This window comes from Mauremys reevesii, linkage group 5 (genome assembly GCF_016161935.1).
Source record: "Mauremys reevesii isolate NIE-2019 linkage group 5, ASM1616193v1, whole genome shotgun sequence".
NCBI classification, from domain to species: domain Eukaryota; kingdom Metazoa; phylum Chordata; order Testudines; family Geoemydidae; genus Mauremys; species Mauremys reevesii.
In genome coordinates this window covers 103704325-103729611 of record NC_052627.1, presented here as the reverse complement: position 1 = coordinate 103729611, position 25287 = coordinate 103704325, and the positions used below count along the sequence as shown (strand labels likewise).

The 25287-nt window shown below is 42.0% G+C and overlaps 1 protein-coding gene across 2 annotated transcripts in view; it reads left to right on the top strand.

Annotated features, from left to right (window-relative positions):
* STIM2 (stromal interaction molecule 2) overlaps positions 1-22603 on the top strand; it is a 137121-nt gene extending 114518 nt beyond the window's left edge. The window contains exons 4-13 of one of the 2 annotated variants that reach the window (XR_005599369.1): positions 7539-7650; positions 8376-8491; positions 12327-12504; positions 13295-13472; positions 14163-14330; positions 14567-14667; positions 14960-15198; positions 18024-18252; positions 20311-20897; positions 22232-22603. Coding sequence is in view for 1 of the 2 variants with exons in the window: in XM_039541507.1 (XP_039397441.1) it covers positions 7539-7650; positions 8376-8491; positions 12327-12504; positions 13295-13472; positions 14163-14330; positions 14567-14667; positions 14960-15198; positions 18024-18252; positions 20311-20791 (1802 nt within the window). In the remaining variant the exon portion in view is untranslated. Of the gene's footprint in view, positions 1-7538; positions 7651-8375; positions 8492-12326; positions 12505-13294; positions 13473-14162; positions 14331-14566; positions 14668-14959; positions 15199-18023; positions 18253-20310 lie in introns of both variants that reach the window. The other variant, XM_039541507.1, reaches the window with a different exon arrangement.
* Positions 22604-25287: the final 2684 nt, after the last annotated feature.

Below are 25287 nucleotides of genomic sequence, written 5' to 3'. Positions count from 1 at the left end.
CGTTACAAAGTATATTGTCATGGATTTTAACAAGCACTGCATTCTATTTCCTTGCAATAAGGAGACTTTTGTCATTTCATTATAAAAGGTCTCGGGAGTGTAAGTGGGTCTTGCCCGGGGTGAAAGTAAGTTAAAGGACTTACCAGTACGCCAGAGTCCTGAGCAGGGGTGTGGCCTCAACAGGAAGAGGTGTGGCCTCAACCGGAAGAGGTGTGGGAGCTTTAAATCAAGATTTAAAGGCCCTGGGGTTCTGGCTGCAGCTGAGAGCCTCAGGGCCTTTAAATCACCGCCGGAGCTACCAGCTCCAGAGGTGGCTGGGAGCCCCGGGGCTCAGGGGTGATTTCAAGGGCCCGGGGCTCTGGCCACCACTACCGCAGCAGAGCTCCAGGCCCTTTAAATTGCCAATGGAGCCCTATCACTGCTACCCTGGGGCTCCGGTAGCTGGGCTCGGGCAGCATTTTAAAGGGCCCGGGGCTCCCTGCAGCGGCCAGAGCCCCGGGCCCTTTAAAGTGCTGCCTGAGCCCTGCTGCTGGAGCCCTGCTGCCGTTACCTTGGGGCTCTGGCAGCGGGGCTTTGAAGGCCTTGGGAGGTGTTTTAAAGGGCCCTGGGCTCCAGCCGCTGCAGGGAGCCCCGGGCCCTTTAAATCGCCAGCCTGGGGAAGCCGGTTCAGCACGGCGTACCGGCTCTTGCTGGTACGCCATACTGGCTCGGCTTACTTTCACCTCTGGTCTTGCCTTATCACAATTTATAGTTTCAGAGGAAAAAGACAAAACTGGTGAAGATTAATTATTACAGGATGCTGAATACTGGTAGATCAGTGCTTAGAAGATTAAAGGGTTTGTAATCTGGAGGCACGGGAAGAATCATTACAAAAATGACATTGTACCCAGTTTAGGGTTGGGGGACTATTAGTTCTTGAATGCTGTTTATTTTTAAAGCTAATTAGTGACATTGGAAACAGTGTAGAGTAAAACTGAAACCGTTTAAAAACACCCATGGAACTATCTGGTAATGCTTAAACTGGATTTTCATTGATCTACTAAATGTAAATAATAAATCTGTAGGAATCCCAGTTGAAACTTCAGCTCATATGTTAATCATACCATGCTAAACAGTCTGAAATGGATAGTATCAGAGGGGTAGCCGTGTTAGTCTGGATTTGTAAAAGCAGCAGAGTCCTGTGGCACCTTATAGACTGACAGACGTATTAGAGCATGAGCTTTCATGGGTGAATACCCACTTCGTCAGATGCATTGGTTTGAGCATTGGCCTGCTAAACCCAGGGTTGTGAGCGCAATCCTTGAGGGGGCCGCTTAGGAATCTGGGGCAAAAATCAATACTTGGTCCTGCTAGTGAAGGAAGGGGGCTGGACTCGATGACCTTTTGGGGTCCCTTCCAGTTCTGTGAGATAGGTATATCTCCACATAAAACATTCTGTTGTGTTTGCACACAAGTGTGTCTGCAGTTTACAAGTGGAAAGCATTTGCAATCTTTACTGCAATTTTTTGTAAAGGGTCCTTGTCAAGCTTCACTATTGATAATGCGCTGTTAGTGTCAGATTTTCAAAGGGGTCTTAATCTAGCCTTTCCTTATCCGGATACAGTTGCATGGAGAAATACATACAGATAATGGTCTAGCAGTTCCATGCCCAGGTGGTAGCGCTTGAAAAGCCTGCAGGTGTTTGTGCATGCAAAGTTATGTGTGTACAAAGGGAGGCCACTACTTGGTGATTTGCTCCAAAGCACAGAGGGTCTAGATAAACTTTGCAAGCACAGTGGAAGAGAGAGGCATTTATCGCGTATAGCCTTACAAGGTGCAAAACTGGCTAGCAGTGGCATACAGTGCCTGAAGCTCTGCCCTGGGCTGAGGCAACAGTTTTATCTAAATGAAAAGCTCCAGACAGTGTTTCCTTGTGTACCGAGACCTCTGCAATTACCAGGGGGTCATGTACACTGCTGGCTGGCAGTTTCAATAGTAGTAGCAGCCATTGCAAATAAATATAAGGGGGAAATTGTTTTTTAAGCTTCTGTTGTTGATATTCACTTCAATAACCTCCTTAGTAAGAAAAATAATTTGACATAACACAAGATGTCCCAGGAACATTTGAAAGGTGGTGGTTGTTTTTGGTATTTTTTAATTGTACCCCATTTGTTCAGTATCGGGGGTAGCCATGTTAGTCTGTATCCACAAAAACAAGGAGGAGTCCAGTGGCACCTTAAAGACTAACAGATTTATTTGGGCATAAACTTTTGTGGGTAAAAAAACCTCACTACTTCTTTTGTTCAGCACTCAGGGGTACGTCTACACTACAGGATTATTCCGATTTTACAGAAACCGGTTTTGTAAAACGGATTGTATAAAGTCGAGTGCACGCAGCCACACAACGCACATTAATTCGGCGGTGTGCGTCCATGGTCCGAGGGTAGCGTCGATTTTCTGGAGCGTTGCACTGTGGGTAGCTATCCCATAGTTCCTGCAGTCTTCCCCCACCCCTTGGAATTCTGGGTTGAGGTACCAGTGTCTGATGGGGCAAAAAATAATTGTTGCGGGTGGTTCTCACCCCTCCCTCCGTGAAAGCAGCAGACAACCGTTTTGCGCCTTTTTTCCTGGGTGAACTGTGCAGACGCCATAGCACAGCAAGCATGGACCCTGCTCAGCTCAATACCGCAATCGTGGACGTTTTAAACACCTCGAGCATTCTCGTGCAGTCTATGCTGAACCAGGACCTGCAAAGCCAGGCGAGGAGGAGGCGGCTACGGCAGCGCAGCGATGAGAGTGATGAGGACATGGACACAGAATTCTCTCAAACCACGGGCCCCTGCGCTTTGGAGATCCTGATGGTATTGGGGCAGGTTCTAGCCATTGAACGCTGAGTTTGGGCCCGGAAAACAAGCACAGGCTGGTGGGACCGCATAGTTTTGCAGGTGTGGGACAATTCGCAGTGGCTGCGAAACTTTTGCACGCGTAAGGGCACTTTAATGGAACTTTGTGACTTGCTTTCCCCTGTCCTGAAACGCCATAATACCAAGATGAGAGCAGTCCTCACATTTGAGAAGTGAGTGGCAATAGCCCTCTGGAAGCTTGCAACGCCAGACAGCTACCGGTCAGTCGGGAATCAATTTGGAGTTGGAAAATCTACTGTGGGGGCTGCTGTGATGCAAGTAGCCAAAGCAATCATTAAGTTGCTGCTACGGACTCTGGGAAACGTGCAGGCCATAGTGGATGGCTTTGCTGCAATGGGATTCCCTAACTGTGGGGGGGTGGTAGATGGAACCCATATCCCTATCTTGGCACTGGAGCACCAGGGCACCCAGTATGTAAACCGCAAGGGGTACTTTTCAATGGTGCTGCAAGCACTGGTGGATCACAAGGGACGTTTCACCAACATCCACATGGGATGGCCGGGAAGGGTTCATGATGCTCGCGTCTTCAGAAGCACTGCTCTGTTTAAACGGCTGCAGCAAGGGAATTACTTCCCAGACCAGAAAATAACAGTTGGGGATGTTGAAATGCCTGTCAAAGCAGCAAAGAATCCTGTGGCACCTTATAGAGTGCCAAGGGATTCTTTGCTGCTTTTACAGATCCAGACTAACACGGCTACCTCTCTGATACTTGATGAAATGCCTGTCGTTATCCTGGGGGACCCAGCCTACCCCTTGATGCCATGGCTCATGAAGCCATACACGGGCAGCCTGGACAGTGGTCAGGAGCTGTTCAACTACAGGCTGAGCAAGTGCAGAATGGTGGTAGAATGTGCCTTTGGCCGTTTAAAGGCGCGCTGGCGCACATTACTGACTCGCTCAGACCTCAGCCAAACCAATGTCCCCTTTGTTATTGCTGCTTGCTGTGTTCTCCACAATCTCTGTGAGAGTAAGGGGGAGACCTTTATGGCGGGGTGGGAGGCTGAGGCAAATCACCTGGCCGCTGATTACGCGCAGCCAGACACCAGGGAGCTTAGAAGAGCACACCAGCAAGCGGTGCGCATCAGAGAAGCTTTGAAAACGAGCTTCATCACTGGCCAGGGTAGGGTGTGACTGCTGTGTTTGTTTCCCCTTGATGAACCCCCACCCCCCTTTGATTGACTCATTCCCTGTAAGCAACCCACCCTCCCCCTTCGATTACAGCTTGCTTAAGGAAATAAAGTCACTATCGTTTAAAAATCATGTATTCTTTATTAATTCATTATAAAAAGAGGGAGAGAACTGAGAAGGTAGCCCGGGTGTGGTTTGGGAGGAGGATAGGAGGGAAGGAAAAGGCCACTAAAATTTTTTCACAGTAATGGCAGCCTTTTTGTTGGGCTAGCCACGGGGGGTGGAGTGGGCGGGTGCACGGAGCCTCCCCCCACGCGTTCTTACACGTCTGGGTGAGGAGGATGTGGAACATGGTAAGGGGTGAAGGTGGTTATTCAGGGGCTGCAGCGGCACTCTGTGATCCTGCTGCCTTTCCTGAAGCTCCACCAGATGCCGGAGCATGTCAGTTTGATCACGCAGCAGCCCCAGAGTTGCATCCCGCCACCGCTGATCATCCTGCCGCCACCTCTCATCTCGAGCGTCCCTCCTGTCCTCACATATACTGGCATCTTTCCTGTAATTTGATACCACCTCCTTCCACTCATTCAGATAAGCTCTTTCCTTGCGGGTCACTTCAATGATTTCGGAAAACATTTCTTCTCTCGTCTTTTTTTTCCGCCGCCTTATCTGAGATAGCCTTCAGGACGGAGTAGGGATGCTTGAAAAATTTGCATCTGCATGAGGGAGGGAAAAAACGGAGAGAAGTATTTAAAAAGATACATTTTACAGAACAATGGTTATACTCTTTCACAGTGAACAACACTATTCACCTTACATAGCACATGTGATTTCACTACAAGGTCGCATTTTGCATCTTAATATTGAGTGCCTGCGGCTCTGGTGTTACAGATCTCACAGATGCAGGTCCGGGCATCAGAATTCAGCTTGCATGTGGCCATGGTAAGCCACTGTCTTTTGGCTTCTGCAGCCTTTATATATACAGTGCTTTACCCCTCCCCCCACCGCATGGCTGGTATCATGCAAGCTCACTGCTAATCACCCCTCTTCCCCCCCACCCCACCGCGTGGCTGGTAGCTGGGAAGATCCCTTCTAGCCAAACGCGAAAAAGCTCATCGCTATTTCACTCCTCCCCTCCCCCCGCTTGGCTACGTGCAAGGAAGGATTTTTTTTAAGCAGCAGGCCACGAGCCCAGTAGGAAAATGGGCATCTCTGTTCCCTTAATTAAATTCCTGATTTTCAACCAGGTTACCCTGAACGATATCACTCTGCTGAGGATAACACAGCGAGATAAAGAACGGATGTTTCTGGAATGCCAGCAATCACCGGGACCATACGCAGCTATGCTTTGTCATGCAATGATACCCGATTACTTGCTACATGCATGGCGTGGTAAAGTGTCCTACCATGGTGGACGGAACAAGGCTGCCTTGCCCAGAAACCTTATGCAAAGGCTTTTGGAGTACCTCCAGGAGCGCTTCATTGAGATGTCCCTGGAGGATTTCCTCTCAATCCCCAGACATGTTAAAAAAAAAAAAAAAAACTTTTCTAAGTAACTTTACTGGCTGTGAATGCATCCCAAGTCCTCAGGGCAAATCAATCATTAAAAAACGCTTGCTTTTAAACCATGTTTTATATTTACTAAGGTACACTCACCAGAGGTCCCTTCCATGGCTTCATTGTCTGGGCTAGTGGCTTGGGAGGACTGGTAGGGTAATTCCGTCTGGGTCAGAAAAAGCTCCTGGCTGTTGGGGCTAACAGAGTGCTGTATGCTCTCTGCAAGCTCATCCTCCTCTTCTTCATCGTCATCTTCCCCGTCCGCAGAATCCTCAGCCATGGCAGAGATTACAACCCCCACCTCGGAATCCACGGACAGGGGTGGGGTAGTTGTGGCGCAGCCCCCTAAAATTGCATGCAGCTCAGCGTAGAAGCGGCATGTTTTTGGCCCTGCACCGGACCTTCCATTTGCTTCTTTGGTTTTCTGGTAGGCTTGTCTGAGCTCCTTAACTTTCACTCTGCACTGCACTGAGTCCCTGCTGTGGCCTTGTTCCATCATAGCTTTGGAAATTTTTTCAAATACTTTTTTGTTTCGTCTTTTGGAACGCAGTTCTGTTAGCACTGAATCCTCTCCCCATACAGCGATCAGATCCAGTACCTCCCATGCAGTCCATGCTGGAGCTCTTTTTCGATTCTCAGGAGACTGCATTGTTACCTGTGCTGATGAGCTCTCCACGCTGGCCAAACAAGAAATGAAATTCAAAAGTTCGCGGGGCTTTTCCTGTCTACCTGGCTAGTGCATCCGAGTTCAGATTGCTGTCCAGAGAGATCACAGTGGTGCACTGTGGGATACCGCAAGGAGGCCAATACCGTCGATTTGCGGCCACACTAATCCTAATCCGATATGGTAATACCGATATTAGCGCTACTCCTCTCGTTGGGGAGGAGTACAGAAACCGGTTTAAAGAGCCCTTTATATTAATATAAAGGGCCTCTTAGTGTGGACGGGTACGGCGTTAAATCGGTTTAACACTCCTAAAATCGGTTTAAACGCATAGTGTAGACAGGCCTCAGACAATGTAAATTCACCTGCAAAAAATAAATAAACCTGTCCAGTTTTTTGAATATTATCATTGAGTCAACATATGGATTGTTAAATATGCATAATCAGAGGTTGCATTGAATTTAATAACATCTTAATCAACATTTCACTCAATTTAATACCCGACGTGTCACAGGTAGGGTAAAGATGCTCATTCTGTAACATAGTATCACCCTCTTCAATAAAGAGATCTGATGAGTATATTACTGTATAGTGTTTGTCTAAACAAAAGCTCATTGTTATAATGATGATTGTGTTGTTTCTGATACTTAAGTGGCTAGAATTTTTAAACCTGTTAATTTCTAAATAAAGGAATAGTTAAAACCCACCCACCCATCATACATCATTTTTGCCCCTCATATTTTCTTTTTATACTCCAACTCCACCCCCATCCCTCACCCATACACAATTTCTGTGTTTGAATGGTATGAGTTTGTATGAAAATGCCAGAAAAAAGGGGGTCTGACTGGACCACGGGCTAAGATCTTGACACATTACCTTACGTGTTACTGCATCTGCTGGCATATGTTCAGCGCTGTAAGGGTATGAAGGACAGTAGAATTGGGGCTGAGAGCGCACTTAAAATAGGTCACAAGATGCTGCCCTGATTTTAAAAAATAATTCTAAATTATACTACGGAATTTTTGATGTTTATGTTAAACATTTGTTTACTTACAACTTGTTTAAGCTTTGTCTCTAAAGAGCATATAATGAAAAAGGCAAACTGCCAGAAACAACTTTTGTTAGTAAATGTGAATACTTATTTATCTGTGGTTCCATCCAGGTGAACTTGTTTATGCTGGCTGTATAACCTGCCAATCTACCATCTGTTTTAATTTTAGCTGTGGTACTGATTGTTTTTGTATTCCTGAAAATCAGATATCTGTGATAGTCTATCTTTTGTCTTGCAGTTCACAACTGGACTCAAGAGGAGACTCTTCAGTGGCTGGTAGAATTTGTTGAATTGCCCCAGTATGAGAAGAATTTTAAAGACAGTAGTGTCAAAGGAACAACACTTCCCAGGTGAACCTTCTCTTCTGGATTATATTTTTCTATTGGACAATGTTCTCTCTAGCTTGTCTGTGCAGGATAATTATCTAAATTTAATACTGGCAGGCTGTGCTCAGGTATAAGAGAACTGATGTAGGCCTGCAATTCTGAAAGGCCAGGGAACCAGAATTTCAATTTTCTTCTGCCAAAATATTCCTGAAAGTCATTTGTCTCCAGCCAGTGTTCCCTACCTCAGTTTCATTACTTTCTTCCTTTTAAAAATAATTTGCTACCAGAGTGTTTCAGTAGCAATCACTTAGCTTTGTGGTAGCTAATTTCTGTTGAAAAGCTACACGTATTCAGCTTAGTAGAAACACATTGCCAGTGTGGACATGAAAAGACTTTGCAGACTTTTCCCTTCAATATTAACTGTTGGATTTTTACAAGTATTAAGTATGTTTGGGGACTTGATGCCATCAGGCTGCACATAAGCCGTTGCAATTAACTTCTACAAAATGGATTTAGTTAGTGGTAGTTGCAGAAAACCATTACTACATAGTGTAATGCTTTTGATAACATAAGTCATAAAATATTAGCGATAGAGATAGCAAGAGATATAACTCGTGTTAACTGTGTACATATTATCCGTATAAATTGCAAATAGATTAACATACTACAGTAATTCTTCTACAGTATAGTTCTGTGTATAGCTTACATGAACGTGTGTGTGAGAATTACATTTGATTTATTATAAACAGGATAGCAGTAAATGAACCTGCTTTTATGATCTCTCATCTGAAAATCATTGAACGGAGCCACAGACAGAAACTTCAGCTGAAGGCGTTGGATGTTGTTTTATTTGGACCTCTCACACGTTAGTATTATCTAGTTTTTCTAACTTGTAGCTGTAAAAATTCAAACACCAATTTTTTGCTCTTAGACTGAGATTATACCTCACTCCACTTGGTCAGTATATTGGTTTGTTATTTGGCTCGCAGTTGTGGGACATCAACTAAGACAATGAAGACTTCAGAATAGGCAATCTAACTGTCCTTCTTTGTAGAGTAGTATAAAGTACTAATTTTAGTGTTTCACCCAATAGTCTAGTAAATTCTTGAAATATTTTTTGTGCTGACCTAATGTGCTCTGAATCTTTGATTTTGTTGGGTTTTGGTTAATGTGCTAGTTAAGCCCAATCTTAACTTGATTATTTTCCTGGTTGGGGAAGTGGGTAATATTTTGCTTAATTTAACCAGTATGATTAAAGTCAAATTAAACCTGTTACCCTGAATTTACCCTAGGAAAAAAATAAACTTAAGTTGGACTTAGCTAATGCGCATTAGCTAAGCTTGACTTAAAACCAACCACTTTTCCTAGACAAGACCAAACTCTTAGATGTTCCACAGTGTAGGCTCTATTAAATTGTCAAATAGGATAGTGGATGCAGCACAAAGCCACAAGTCTGGGAAGTTTTTTTTAAAAAGTTAATATTTTGAGTTAATAGAAACATTACATTTTTGTTAAAATGTAGCTTATACCCTTTGCTTCACAAAACTTCAGGCGGCTCCTAGAAAAATTGTTAAGAAAGGAATTCATGCAATAGATTTCTGGTAACGTGTCTCATTTAAAAAGAAGCATTATTGACTTCTTATCCATTTTCAAATACCTTTTGTATAGGAAAAAAAATTGTATAAAAATCAGTTTCATTTCGGCCTTCGTGATAGTATCCAAGATTTATTTTCTTTACAGGGCATTTCATAGGCCTCAGTTTATGAGACAATTACTTGGAACCTGAAGTATGACTTTGTTTTGGGCTTCTGTAATCACTTATTTTAGTGTTGTCTATTGATTCAAGGGTCGCAGCACACTTTCTGAAATACTTGGTAATATATGCACATTGGTCCAGATGAACATGTCAGAACTGCATATGGATAAATGACTCCTGCAGTCGTATTATTGAAAGTGAGATTAGATGGAACATTAACTTCCAGTGCAACAACATTTATTGCAAAACTCCTTTATTTGTACAGAAATAGCTCCTCAATAGCGTGAGTCCCACCTTTCTGTAATCTTGTTTTTGTTCCATCTGGTTAACAATTGATCCTTTTAAACTTACCACATTATTTCTTGCTCTGAAACATGGATTGACTAGTGGATTGACTAGTGAGGCCTATCATTTCATATATGCTGTTTGAGGAGGATACTGCAATTCTGAAGGATAATGTCCTCTAGGGAAGCTCATCTGCCAGGTGCTATCTAGAACCAGTTTGTGTTAGCAGTGGTTCACAAATGTTTTTTTTGTTCCCACAGACCCCTTTGAAATTGCTGAGGGTCTCGGTGGACCAATTAATGATCTTTGCAAATGTTGTTTGTACTGTTAGCGAACTATTGTAAAGTGCTGTATTTTAAAAAAAAGTAATCATAATTAACATTTTTTTTGTTCTACAAAAAAAGCACACAACTCATTTTAATATCAGTAGTCTCACCTTTCTAATGCGATGGAAGTGCCCTCTCTCCCCCATCATGGCAGCCCCTGGGCTGTGAAGGAGTGGGAGTCTCTCCCTCACCATGGTGTCAAGTATCAGAGGGGTAGCCGTGTTAGTCTGGATCTGTAAAAGCAACAAAGAATCCTGTGACACCTTATAGACTAACAGACGTTCTGCAGCATGAGCTTTCGTGGGTGAATACCCACTTCTTCAGATGCAAGACTTGCATCTGAAGAAGTGGGTATTCACCCACGAAAGCTCATGCTGCAGAACGTCTGTTAGTCTATAAGGTGCCACAGGATTCTTTGTTGCTCCCTCACCATGGCAGCTCCTAAGCTAGGCCTGGGAAAGAGAGGGTGGGGGAGGGTCTTACCCCCGCCACAGCAGCCACAGAGCTGAGGCTGGGAAGGAGGGCCATCTCTCCCCAGCTGCCGCAGCCCTGGAGCTGGGGAAAGTCACCTCTTTTTCTCTGGCAGTTGCAGCCCTGCACATCCAAATTCCCCCCTAAACCCCTGTTCTCATCCCACTACCCCCTCCCACCTACCCCTTATTCCCCCCCCCCCCCCCCAAAGGCCACCACCTCCCCTTACATGTGCATCTTTTCCAGAGTCCAGGCACCTAATTAGTGGAGCCATGCCTGCATGGCTCCACTAATTAGGTGGGTGGCCCTTTATTCCCTTATGTGCGGCCGCCCAGGCGTGCACCTTAGAGGGAACTATCTGCAGACCACCTGAATAGAGCTCGCGGACCACAGTGTGAGAACCTCTGTGTTAGAGAAGATCATTCATATTGATTCATGTGCGAATCTTGGGTACCTGTTGAAACATTGTGAAGTCTCCACGTGTGCAGTTATATCTGTCCTTCCTTCACAGTACCACAACTGTGCAAATTAGAAATGCCATGCATAATTATTTAAAAGGTATTGTAAAATCTCATCTAAAATATTTTACACACACACACACCTACCTACCTACCTACCTACCTACCTATCTGACTTGACAAGCCCAGGACCCAACCAGATAAGGAAAATTCTTGGTGTTCACAAGCAGCAGAACTCAGTTTTGACAAGTGAAATTTAATTACTTGCCATCAAATTGGCAAGCTGCTGACCTGCACTTAAAAGTCTCGGGTGCATTAACTGAGACAAGAGGCTGCACGTGTAAACTAGATGCCTGTCTTTCCTCCTAAGCATGGCTGAAAGAACAGATGATTGGCCATCCCAGGCTGCTGCTTTATCAACTTCCTCCTTTGGAATGCTGATGAAGCAGCTGCACCCAGTTCTGCACTCAGGAGAATGTGGGTGCCCAATTAAATGTACACTCTCATGTGTGGTGTGGGACGTCAGAACTTGTTTGTTGCTATTTACGGGGTAACTGAGGCAGGAGGCTAGTTGCCATCTGTGGCCTTAAAGCAGGCACACAGTGTTCCCAGGAATACTTTTAAACATTTCCCTATTGAAATATGTATGAGAGGAGTATAGAGTATACAGTGAAAGCTATCATCTGTTTTATACTGTTGAGTCCTTGTTTCCCAAATATTGCTTCCGAGTCTGTAAACCTGTTACAAGCAGTATTTTAAAAGTCAGATTAGATCGCTTCCTTATTCCTGAGGATGCGGCATACAGCATCAATTCATTTATTAACTGCTTTTTTGGATACTTTAAATACTATTTTTTAATATAAAAGAAAGTGACAACCATATCTTTTTAGTTGGGTAACCAAACTTTAGATTCTTATTGACCTTGTAAAATTCACTTTGTTAGTCTGAGCCCCATCATTCACCCATTCCCTTGAGGGACTCCCATGGAAATCAAGGACAGTTTTTTTGCATGCAGAGGAGGGACTGTAGGATCAGACCCAACATTCACTAGCCACATAATTTGATAATGGATTAAGCTATACTGTAGCCTGTGAAATAGAAATGTTTCATGAAGAGTCAATGTGTAATTATCATGTAGAAGATTCATTCTTTTCAGTATACAATAAGCATTTAAGTTAATCTCTCATAGATAGAATATAATATTAGCAACAGAGCTGTTGGGTTTGTGTTAGAATGCTCCCAAAGTAATTTCAGTGGGGATGTGGAGAGATCTTGCTGGTTAAATGATCTGGAATCTCTCTTTGAGCTCCAAGTTGCACCATTTTTATGTGCTGAAAAGAATTGATTTCGATAGTGCACCTATTAAATCTGCACGGTACTTGATTGTTTTAACTATTTGTACAGGCCCATCTCACAACTGGATGAAGGATTTTGTACTAGCAATTTCTATAGTGATTGGTTTTGGAGGCTACTGGTTTGCACATACTCAGAACAAGGCCTCAAGAGAGCACATCACAAAAATGATGAAAGATCTAGAAAGCCTCCAGACAGCAGAGCAAAGCCTTCTTGATGTGCAGGAGAGGTATGTGAACTGAAAAGGTTTAAGTGTTCAGTGATTTGTCTAATTTTTTGAGGTAATGATGTTTCACTTTATTGCTTTAAATGCTAAAGATAACAATTTGACTAGAACAGGGATTGAGTTTTGTGCACCTTCCTCGATTCATTGCACACATTTAACTGCAGTCTTAATGAACATATCTGTGTGTGGCATGTTGAAATATCTCCTTGACATTTTAAACTGTAATGTGAGAGCTGAGCAATGGAAAGGAAAGAGAAATGGATACAGAGATGGGTCAGATGAATATAAAAGGGACAGTGGTGAGTTAATCTGTTACTTTACCTGTTGATGTAGGAAACAAGCTTTATTACTGGAGATTATGGCTGAATTTGGGATAAACTGTTTCTTACCCTACTTTGTTGTGGAAGAAAATTTCTTGTAGCATCTTCCTTACAGCTTTTTGAGCACATGAGATTCAGACAAGCCTTCACTGAAAATTGTTTACTGTTTTTCTACCAGTATGGAGAAAGAGTGCCTCCTCTATAGTTAAGTCAGTAACTCTTATTGTAAGCCTGGTATTTTTGTCTACTTTCATACCCTTAAAGTATATATGAAGGAGATTATCATTAAAACTGATAAGTTAGATCTGGGGTGTTTGAGGCTGATTTATGATTGAATTTGGATATAAATGCTGCAAATTATATTGACGTGTTACATACAATCTGTATAGGCTTCATTCTTTACCAGAACACTGCATCTTTAACCACTGTTCTTTGAGTAGTTTCTCACTTCTTTGCTAAATTGTGTTCTTAAGGCTTGAGAAGGCACAGGAAGAAAACAGAAATGTTGCTGTAGAAAAACAAAACCTGGAGCGCAAAATGATGGATGAAATCAGTGATGCAAAACGAGAAGCTTATCGACTAAGGGAGTTGAGGGAGGGAGCCGAATGTGAGCTGAGCAGACTCAAGTATGCAGAGGAGGAACTAGTACAGGTATTTATGAACTATGGAACATTTCAGTTTTCTTAACTTAATTTCCTGGTTTTATTGTGGTTTAGTTTACTGGAGAGATGTATTTTTATTTATTTTTTTCAAGTGGCATTTCTGTGATGCTAGGTTTATTGTCCTGGAAGCATCCTATAAGCCTCGGAATCTTTCATTTCTTTACATTGACCACTATTAAAACTTGTGAGGCTTATGGACCCCTGTAGATATGCTACTGAAACATATTTTAAGTCCCTGTATATAATGTACATGGGCCAAACAATGCCAAGACTAGACCTATGAAGGAGGTTTCCTTCTTGCTACCAGAACAGAAGCAGCTGGTGTCTTTACCAGACTGTTGCTTATATTTTCTTTAGTGTAAATCTAATGTATAGTATTAGAAATTAGTTGTGGCATATCAGTAAGTGTTAGTTTCAGCTTGGTCACCAAGGTGAAATAGGAACAGAAAGTTTGAGGCTGGTACGGTATATGCAAATCCACAGCATGACTTTTCAGAAACTTCTCACAACTTACTCTTGAGAGCAAAGAACCACATGCCAAAGCTACATGATCCCAGAGCGTGGTTGCGTGAAGAATGAATTTTAGCGGTAATTACAGCAGTATTTGTGGCAGACTGCTTTTTACCTTCAGTCTTAGGAAAATTATCTCAGTGACTTTTTCATCTCTTTTGACTGCTAGGTTCGCATGGCTTTAAAGAAGGCCGAGAAGGAGTTTGAGCTGAGAAGTAACTGGTCTGTTCCTGATGCATTGCAGAAATGGCTCCAATTAACACATGAGGTTGAAGTTCAGTACTACAATATTAAAAGACAAAATGCAGAAATGCAACTAGCGATTGCTAAAGATGAGGTAATTTACTTTTGAGTTACTTCAGTATGTTAATGTGCTAAAGACTCACAGACCTGTCCATTTTGTTGGATATAGAGTATTCAGATAGGATAGAATGTTGATTACTTACATTTTCTGCAGTCAGAATATAAAAGTCCTGTTTCATTCAGATACTTACTGCCTTTATGTCCTCTCAAATTATTTTTTATCTGCATTATTTATACAGCCTTTGGCTTCATGTTTATCCTACATTTTAGGCAGAAAAAATTAAAAAGAAGAGAAGCACTGTATTTGGGACATTACATGTTGCACACAGCTCCTCCCTAGATGAGGTGGACCACAAAATCCTTGAAGCAAAGTAAGAGCATTGACTAGATGTATATTGTCCCTTGCTTTCTTTTATGCCAGAAACAGTGAAGTTCACTAAGAAAATGATATGAAGGAATTCAGCATTTTAACATTATTGTACTTTAAGTAAAAATCTGCTGTCAGAAGATGATGTAATGTGAGTTTTTGCACACTCCTAACAATAGGTGATTGCTTTCTGAAATGCTGCACTGATTATACTGTTACTGTTCCATACTACGTCCAGCATTCAAGTTTTAGTCCGATGACATAGTAACTAAGTTCAGTATTTTTATTTTTTCCAGGAAAGCACTCTCTGAATTGACGACATGTTTGCGAGAGCGTCTCTATCGATGGCAGCAGATTGAGAAGATCTGTGGCTTTCAGATAGCACACAACTCAGGATTACCAAGCCTGACATCCTCCCTCTACTCTGATCACAGTTGGGTGGTGATGCCCCGAGTCTCCATTCCACCTTACCCAATTGCTGGGGGAGTTGATGACTTAGATGAAGACACCCCGCCAATAGTTGCACAGTTTCATGGTATGTGGTATATACTCCGAAGGGAGATATTGAGGAAGGGAAGCAGAAGTGGGGGAGAGACTTCAAGTGGCGAGATGAGTTACCAGTAAAGGGAAAATTGAGCAGGAGGGCAACCTAAAGCACAGAAATTCAGGAGAAAAGCAACCTCAGGAGGAGGAGTGCAGGACGTAGAGACAGGAGCAGCACAAAACGTAAGGTAATAGTGATGGACGTCTTCAAAGAAAACAAGCCCCTGCATGAGTCTTCTGTTAATTAGATAGAAAGTACAGTAAATGGGCTGGGAGTTGAAATAAAGGTAAAGTGAAGCAGTAAAAACTATTTCCTCCTACTCTTCATTCTGAAAAAAAGAATAACCTCAATCTCGTCACCATAAATAGGTAACAGGTTTTTTCCAGTAAAATCCATAATCCTAAATTTACCCTGTAACTTTGCTCTTGGCCCATTGCCCTGCCATTATGGAAGGGCAGGAGTTTCTGTCAAATCAGGCGAGCAGGTAGGACGAGAGATGATACTTTCTGTGGGAGGATGTGTGCTACACAGCCTTCCAAGCATTCTTTAATGACTGGAACAAAAAAGTGGTGGTGTCCCAGGAAGCTTCCAAACAGAGTGTTTTTGTGCTGGGAGGCAATTGATTGTACTCGCTGGAGAGTCAGACCATCTTGATGTCTGACTTAAGTCATTGCGTCACTAAGAGAGACCGTCTTATTGTAGCTGAGATAAACTAGACAGTGAAGATGAATTGAGATGAGCTTACACTTGACTGTTTCAGCACACAGAAAAAATCAAACTGAAGAAGGGATAAAATTTTGTGGCAATTACTTCTATAATTTCTTGTTGATTATAATTTCCTTTGAAAATACCAGCACTGTATTTTTAAAAGGCTCCTAAGGGAGTTAGATGCACAGGAGTTGGATGGACCTTTGGTCTGACCCAATACGGCCGTTCTTATGTTCTATGGAGTTAGAGGATAGAAATGAAAAGTAGGCTCTGTCTGACGCTCACATTGTTCCTAGTGCTGCAGAAAGGTCAGCTGTGAACAAGGGCACTTTCGCCTCTGGACCCAAACTCGCTTCCCTGGTCTGGCTTGCATGCTCTCATCATCTCCCACTGAGGAGCAGAGATATCGGATATGTTTAGGTCAGGTGCTGCTAGTTGCATCATAAGTTGTGATTTCCCCAGTGACCTTCACCACTGAGAGTAGGGTGGTAATAAAACTGAATGTGAGATTCTAGCAAGTAGAAGTCAATGCAACATGTGCCTTGTCCTTGCCTGTCTTGTTTGCTTACATATTTATATTTAGACTTCTGCCTTGTTAATACAGAGGAATGGAGAATATAGTTTATCCAAGGTTAATACAGCATCCCAGGAGGACAGGTGTGTAGATGGCATCAGTCCAGAGTTGTCTGCAAAATTCTTGGGTTTTCTGACATTTTTAGTTGAGTAAGCAAACTTGACCCCTGGCCTTTTTTTGTCCAAGATAGACAATACAAATTACAGTAGTCTTGGTATCGAAAACTTGGTGGAAACTTGTCCACAACAGAGAGTCTTGAAGTAGTTCCATTGGCCCACTTCCACACGAGAGCATTGCTAATCTGCATGCTTTCCAAACTGAAACCAGATTGGAAGATTTCCAGAAACTGCAATGACTGCAGCCTCCTATCAGGCCTTTCTTTTGTTTTGCTCTCACCATCTGCTGGCAGGGAGGAATGGACTGGTGTCTGGACTGGTGTAGCAGATCTTGAAAAATGAATTATCAAATAGGAAAAAAAAGGTCCCATTACAAATGAAGTTGGACAAACATTGTGTTTTGCTTGCTTTCATTTTGGCTGGCACTCCTGTTGAGAGAGTGCACTAATACAGTTCTAGAAAAATAAATCACATTTAATGACTGTTGCATTCATGATTGTAATTTGTGTTGTTTACTTCCATCCTTCTTTTTGGTTAGGTGAAATTATCTTAAAAACAGTGGTGCTTCTGATGCTCACTCAGAAAGCTTCTCACTTTTGCAAGATTTGAATAACCACGAAATTAGAATGGATGAGAATAATTATGTATTTCATACTAATTCAGCACCACCATTTCTAGTCTATAAACATGTAGGGCCAGATTCTCAAATGAGACTTGGCCTCTTTGGGCTTCCCAGGAAGCACAGAGGTCAGAATCTGGATGCTAATGGTCAAAGGAATGGTCTGTTGGCATGAGTCTTGCACTAGCTCTCATCTCCTGATCCAGAGGGTGTGACAAAGCAGAGCTTTGTTACCCCTATCATCCATTAAGGACCATACCTGAGGCCTGGTCTACACTACAGAGCGTCTATACTAAAATGTAGCTCCCACCGATGTAAGTCGTCAACTACATCAACTTAATAACTCTACCTCCGTGAGAGGCGTAGCACTTAAGTTGATGTAGTTAGGGTAATGCAGTGTTCGTGAAGACGCTGCATTATTTACATCCTCTGTTGGTTGTCAGCCCTACTGCCCCAGGCCTCACAGCCGGAGCCCCACGGCCCCAGGGCTCTCAATGCCCCACATAAGTAAATCAGTGGCAATGCTCCTGGTAAGGATGGGCACCGTGGACGTGAAACCCTGCTTTCATTACTGCTGTATGTCAACTTCAGTCAACTTAATTTTGTAGTGTAGACATGCCCTAAGAGTCAGCTGAGAGCAGCCTCATAGGAACTCTAAGAATCACTGGGACTGGTGCAGACTGGCTCCCAGAATCATTAACCTGGTGTACCTGCCCTCAGGGAGAGAATCTGCTGATAGAGTTTTCAGAGTAGATTATGTTAATTTTAAATTAACACGGTTTGTTTTTTCTTCCCCCAGGGTCCACTGTAAAGCCTCCCAGCACATTAGCAAGAAGTAGTAGTGTGTGTCGCTCAAGGCGGAATGTTGTGACATCATCTCCACAATCTCTGCATGCTCAACATGCTCAACATACGCCGCATACCTTGCATTCCCCTGACCCTGACATCCTGTCAGTGTCAAGCTGCCCTGCTCTTTATCGTACTGAGGAGGAGGAAGAGGCAATTTACTTCACTGCTGAGAAACAATGGTATGACAAACAGCAAAACATTAGAACTCTGGTTGGAGTGCTCTAAATAATTATGAAGTGTTAGAGGTTGAACTATGTCAAACGATGAAGTAGCCACCTGAATAATATAAATTAAATTATTGGGCCCAAATGGAACAACAATTGGGCTATTGATGCTACTGTGTGAATATAAAGGAGTGAAGTTCTGGAACAGCCTTCTAAGGGGAGCAGTGGGGGCAAAAAACCTAACTTGTTTCAAGACTGAGCGTGGTAAGTTTATGAGGGGGATGGTACGATGAGACTGGCTACACGTCATTGTAAGCAATCTGTGACTGCTAGTAGCAAATATCCCCAGTTGCGGTGATGGGACGCTAGATGGAGAGGGCTCTTTGTTACTGCAGAGAATTCTTTCCCAGGTGCCTGGCTGCTGGTTTTGCCCATAGCTCAAGGTCTAACTGATCACCATATTTGGGGTCGGGAAGGAATTTTCCCCCAGGTCAGATTGGCAGAGACCCTGGCAGTTTTCACCATTTTCTGTAGCATGGGGCATGTGTCACTTGCAAGTTTAAATTAGTGTAAATGGTGGAGTCTCTGTAACTTGAAGTTATAGAATCATAGAAGATTAGGGTTCGAAGTGACCTCAGGAGGTCATCTAATCCAACCCTCTGCTCAAAGCAGGACAGACCCCAACTAAATTATCTCAGCCAGGGCTTTGTCAAGCCAGGCTTTAAAAACCTCTAAGGATGGAGATTCCACCACCTCCCTAGGTAACCCATTCCAGTGCTTCACCACCCTCCTAGAGGAATAGTTTTTCCTAATGTCCAGCCTAGACTTCCCCACTGCAACTTGAGACCATTGCTCCTTGTTCTGTCATCTGCCACCACTGAAAACTGCATAGCTCCATCATCTTTGGAATCACCCTTCAGGTAGTTGAAGGCTGCTATCAAATCCCTTCTCTTCTCTTCTCTTCTCTTCTCTTCTCATGGTTCAGTAACTAGGTTAGAGGTCTATTACAGGTGTGTGTGGTTCTCTGGCCTGCAGTGTGCAGAAGATCAGACAAAATGATCAGGATGGTCCCTTCTGGCCTTAAAGTCTGAGTCTAATTAGCCAGTGAAAAGGTTTAATTCAGTGCTGCCACTGTCCTGGGTATACTGAACTAATCCAGTTTCTTTCCAATAGTTTGTGCTTATAGCTTTAACCTGGACCGAAAGCAGACTTTAGTGCTCACTGCTGTTGCTACACTTTCTCCTAGGAGAAAGTTAAGTTCCTTTAGTCATGTAACACATGGACTAGTTAGATTGTATATTGAAAGGTGAGGATATCTAACTTTCAAATGTATTAATCTGCTGCTTCTGTGACTTTTGTAACTTTATTTACCCTGTTACTGGTTTTGTTTCTTCACAGCCAATCTTCTCTGCCTGTTTGTTTCTATAGTAAATTCATTCAAAATTTTTGACATGACAATCAATCCTAGCACAGCATCTTGTCATCTCATAAATACACCATTATTCTTTCACTTGTATCAACCTTAATCCTTCTGATTATCAAAAGAACTGGCTTCATTAACAACTAAAACACAGGCCAAGTAAATTTCATATTGCATAAATGGTTTTTTTCAAGCTTATGCCAGTATGAATATACCCTTCTAATTTAGTTGCTTCAGGCTGCTTTGTTCTTTGGGTCTTGGGGAACTCCTCAGTATGGCTCTTCCAGAACCATCCTTTTTAAGAGAATATTCTAATGCTTTATTTGGACAAGGGTTATTGCTCTTCTACAGTGAGGTGTAACTCACTGATCTGAGCTTGATGCTTATTTTGGCTGAGATTAAAATCATTCAGCTTCTTTTACCTATTGGCAATCAAATAAGTAATATTTTATTATGGTCTCTGGTAGTTTTAATCTGTTTTTTGCCAATTGGTAGCAGTGTGTCACACACGTAAAATTACTATCACATCTGCATCAGATTACAAGGCTACATACATAATGGCATAGATTTTAAACTGGTTTCTTTCTCCTCTTAATTTCATTAAGGCAATTTCTGTCTAAAAGTTTCTTTCCTCTCTCTTTGCTTTTACTTAGGGAAGTACAGGATGCTGGTTCAGAGTGTGACTCCTTAAACTCATCCTTTGGAAGGAAACAGTCTCCTCCTTCAAGTCTTGAGATGTACCAACCTCTATCTCCACAAAAGGTATCCCGGGAGGAACTGTCGCTAGAGGAATCGTCCACAGGAGACTCCTCATCACTAACTGCAGATATTTCTAGGGGTTCTCCTGACTGCCCAGGCCTAACAGAAACTAAAAGCATGATATTTAGTCCTGCAAACAAAGTGTACAATGGCATCCTGGAGAAGTCCTGCAGCATGAACCAGCTTTCTAGTGGGATCCCAGTCCCAAAGCCTCACCACATCTCCTCTTCCTCAGCCAACAGTGAAAGTAAACCCATTCATGAAGTCTCCATTGTCCCTAGGATCAGCAGCATCCCACAGGACCTATGCCAGAATGGCGAGAAAAACAAAAAGCCATCAAAAATTAAAAGCCTCTTTAAGAAAAAATCTAAGTGAGGCACAGAGAAGTAACCCATAACAGTGGCAAAGTTAGGCATCCTAAACTTCAGGAACATAAGTTCCATTTGGGTCTTCCAGACTGGACATCACAGTGGAATGCCCTGTAGGTCAACTGTCTACTATTTAAATGATCCTAACGTTAAAGATCATGCCAGCTGTTAATGAGAAATCAAAAGTTCAGACAGTTTAGTTATTTCTGCCTATTTATTTCTGCTTTGTTTTTAGTTATAGATAACTTTTTAAAAATGCCACTTTGGACTGACAAGCTTTAATGGACTAGTAAGCCTGCATGGGCTTGCCAAAATTTCTTGTTTACCAGATCATCTTCTTATCTTTCCACAGAGCTATGACATTTACCTACTGAACTTAAGTAACTTAAAAGATGTAAAACTAATTAAATTGCACTACTGTTTTCCAGACTGGAAAAGTATCTCTGCAAGTGAAACTAGGATTTATAAATGACTGAGGAGATGGGTCTTTACACTTTTAGATCTTTTGGGGTTTTTAAGTAGAACCTAGGATTTCTAATTGACTTGATTTCTGGAAATGGAAACCCCACACTTTTATTATGGGACGCTTCCTTAGATGCATTTATTATTAGAACGGTTCAAGTCCTGCTGTAAAGATCATTTTTTCCCCAGGGCTTTCACTGTGATTTTACTGCATTGCAGGCTGTATGATAAAATATATAGATAACTTAACAAGAGAAGAAGCTCTTGATTCCTTATGCAAGCGATGGAATGAAACTTGATTGAAGGACTTAAAAATTCACATGCTTACAATGGGGAGGGGGAGAATACAGCCCTTGTTTACAGACTTTGACAGACAAAGGATGTTTGGTTTATGAAAATGTGTACTATGGTAAAGATAATAAATTGGAGACATTCTTGTGCTTGTAATTGATCTGATTTTAGCTGATCTCTTTCAGACATATTCCTGAGGACCTGTTTGTTGAACCTGCTATAGGCTACGTTGCTTATGCTTATAAGTGTATAAATTATTTTTGTTGTTAGCTTTTAACAATGTCTTTATGTCCCTTTGTAGGATTTCATACTGTTTAATTTTGTATAGTTTGAGGAATTAGCTGTTCAGACATGTCTGGTTGAAGTAAACGGTCTATAATTTTATAACGTACATAGACTATTATGAACTAGTGTAATTTAAAGACTTTAAAGTGAGAATCAAGACATGCTTCAGATAAAGCAGCTTTTACATTAAACAAGCTTTTATCATAAGGCATTAAATTACTATTGGGTAACAAAGAAGCCTTCTTAGGAAAACAGTGGCTAGTTGTTCAAAACCATCACCATTTTTTACATTTAGACAAACAAAATGTACTGAGTAACAGTGCCTTTTTTATTCCATTTGTCTGAAAATGTTTAATGCTGAGCTACAGTTTTCTTTGAGGTGAATTCCAAAAAAATATTTTTGCTCTAGTGAACACAAGCAATTTATCCTGTGATGACTAGATCTCTTCAGTTCTGCTATGGGGTTGTGTTAGTGGCCTCAGTAGCTGCTGCTGTGACTGGACTTCTGTGATTAGGAGTTCAAACCTTGCCAGTACACACACACTGTACTGTAGAAAACAATGAATTCATTGACTGCCTAAACAGATTGCTGGTAAGGAGACGTTAACAAAACCTTTAACCATTTGTTTAAACTTGAAGCAATACATAGCTTTCCTATTTTTGCATGAAGGTCCCATTATATGGGATTTCTCTTTGTTTATATGCATTTGCAAGACAGTGGTGATATTTTTAGCAGAAACCTTTACTATGCCCTATGAAAAAATAAAGAATATCGAAATTACCAGCTGAAGTTAATATGTCCAGAAAAGCAGCATCTCTTCTGTGTTGGAGCTTTTAAGCATAGTTATTTCAGATTTCTGTTACTGGTTGTTTATTGTTAAGTTTAGGCAGCTTGCCATCTCAAACTTATCCAGAATATAATTCACTACCCCTGCCGCTAACCTGGCTACTCTGGAGGCATTACCCCTTATCCTTCTAAAGAAGATGTTGAACAGTGCCATCCTGTTAAAGCTCATAATTTAAATATCTGATCAGACAGATGAGTGGCTCTTGGAACCTTGGTTGCCCTCCAGGTTAGTGCAACCAGACTTTAGAAGTTGCTTGCCAGGAGAAAAAGCTCAGTTTTGGTCACTGGCGTTGAAGGTGGATTCTTCCTGGCAAACTGCTTCAGCAAATCCAACCTTCCTGTAGAGGGATATGGCATATGTCCATATCCTGTAGATAGAGGGGTGCGGTGTACTTCAAATGACCTACAGGTTTTCCTGTGCTCAGCTAACTGTGTCTTTCCACTTCAACTATTTGGATTGGCTGACAGTCAATGAGTCCAATTGGCAAGGCAACCATTGAAGTGCTCTTGGAGACTTGCCAGTCCTCCTAGACAGCCTTGAATGGCACAGGACTCTCTGATGCTCTCAGCCAATATTGTGTCTATGATCAGAGTGGCTCCTGGGATATCTGTCTAAAATCATGCTCTGAGGATTATCTGAAGTAGGAGATAAGGTTTTTTTTTAATTGAATATATTATGATGGTGCCCAGAGGCCATGATCAGGATTGGGAGCTCATTGTGCTAGGCCCTGTAAACAGGTAGGCACCCCTAAAAAGCTTACAATCCAAGAACTCAAGTAACAAAGAGTGGGGGGAAAGGAGGCCAAATATATGCCATTTTGTAGTCATAAATATATTTTTATAGACACAAATATATCTCAGGCAGGTTACATTAAAACATGTTTTCCAGTGGATGGTGCCTTTTCCCATCAGACTTCCAGTGAATAGGGTTAGATGGGAAGATGCATTCAGTTCTACTTGCTGAAGCCAGTACAGAGAATCACTTGATGCCACATAGCTGCTGTAGCTGCTTTCCAGTGACCTCCTGTGTATGTGTGTTTGCTTCTCTTCTTGCAGAAGGCTACTGAAAGAATAGGAGAAACAAGGTTTGCTGACCTTTTCCAACTGTTCCTCGACAGAAGATGCCACTATTTCAGGTTCCATGTGCCTTCTGCTCAGAATAAAATCAGGCAAATTATGTACCTGATAGCTAGGTGCATGAGAGGTTAACACTGCAAGAGGAAGGAGTTTCTGAAAGGTAGCTATATCCTGCTAAATTTGAGAGAGATTGTAGTGTCTATTACTACTTCTGGATAGTATGGACAAAAACATTCTACTGGTGACAGCCTAAGAACACACTGTTATTGGTGTACCTCCAGATAATTCTTTCTCTGTAGCAAGGGTTTCATGTTGGCGTGAGTTTGCATGCTCAAAGTTTATGGCTCAACTCTCGTTTGAAGTTTCAGTAGAAGGTGCTTGCCCCCTAATCCACATTTTTGAGACCCTCTCTTTAAACTCTCCATGAAGACAGACCTGATCTGAAGCTGCACCTAGTCCTTTAGATCTTAGATAAGATTTATTTTGAAGCTATTACTTTAACAATATTAACCTTTAAAGTATTCCCAATTGCTCTGTCTGCCAGATAGACAAGCTTTTCTTTCTACCATCTTGCTTATTTTATCAGCCAATTCTTGCTCTTTCACAAATATAAAGTGGTTTTGCATACTATTCCACTGTTTCTGCACAACTGTGAAACTGAGTTTTGCCAGCACCAGACCAGTATGTTCTGCGTGTATGCCCTTCCCTCTAGTGCAGTGGGAGAGTCAGTCCCACTCTTTGGACATTAAAAGGGCTTATGAAGGTGCATATTAGTGTAGAGCACAAGAGTTTGAACAGAGAAACTTACAATCTTTCTCATTCCAGGGGGCAAGAAAGGGTTCAAAAATGTCTCCAAGCTGGTTGTATGAATAGAAGTAGTACATGCTGCCCTGGGGGGTGACAGGCCTGTACCTGTTACACTCTCTCTACTAGATCAACCTCTGCTTCTTGGGCACATAGAAATAAAACCTTTCCTAATAGGCTTTCTTATTCAGACTTAAACCTAATTCTTTCCATATGTGTTCTGCTTGCTTTCTAATTGCTATGACAGAACCTGTGGCAGGAGAAGTGTGTAAATTTAATCAGGAGTATGTTTTTGTTTTGTTAGCGACATATAGATGAAAACCTAGCAAGTTGTGAACTGACCTGAACCAAGGCACATACATCCCACCCTTTGATTTAACAGCTTGTTTATTGCCTCTGACTGGATGAAGAAGCAAATTACTTTTTTATTTGCCTTGTATATTTCCGACCCACTCTTCTGCACAGAACAATACAGATGCACATATTTTCAATAAGTTTCTTTGGCGGGGGGGGGAAGGTGTAGGTACATTTATATATGTATATTATTACCAAATCACAGGTTGGATGGTGGATTGAATTTAAATGTATTAATATCTGAATGGAAGGCAAGCACAATTAAAGCCTGACTCTGTGTTCCTTATCTCAAGCCTGTAAAAATGTAAATATTTTTGTAAAGCTGAAACATGGCCAGTCCTTGGATACCAACATAAATCTTTCTTTCAATACAGTAGCAACCA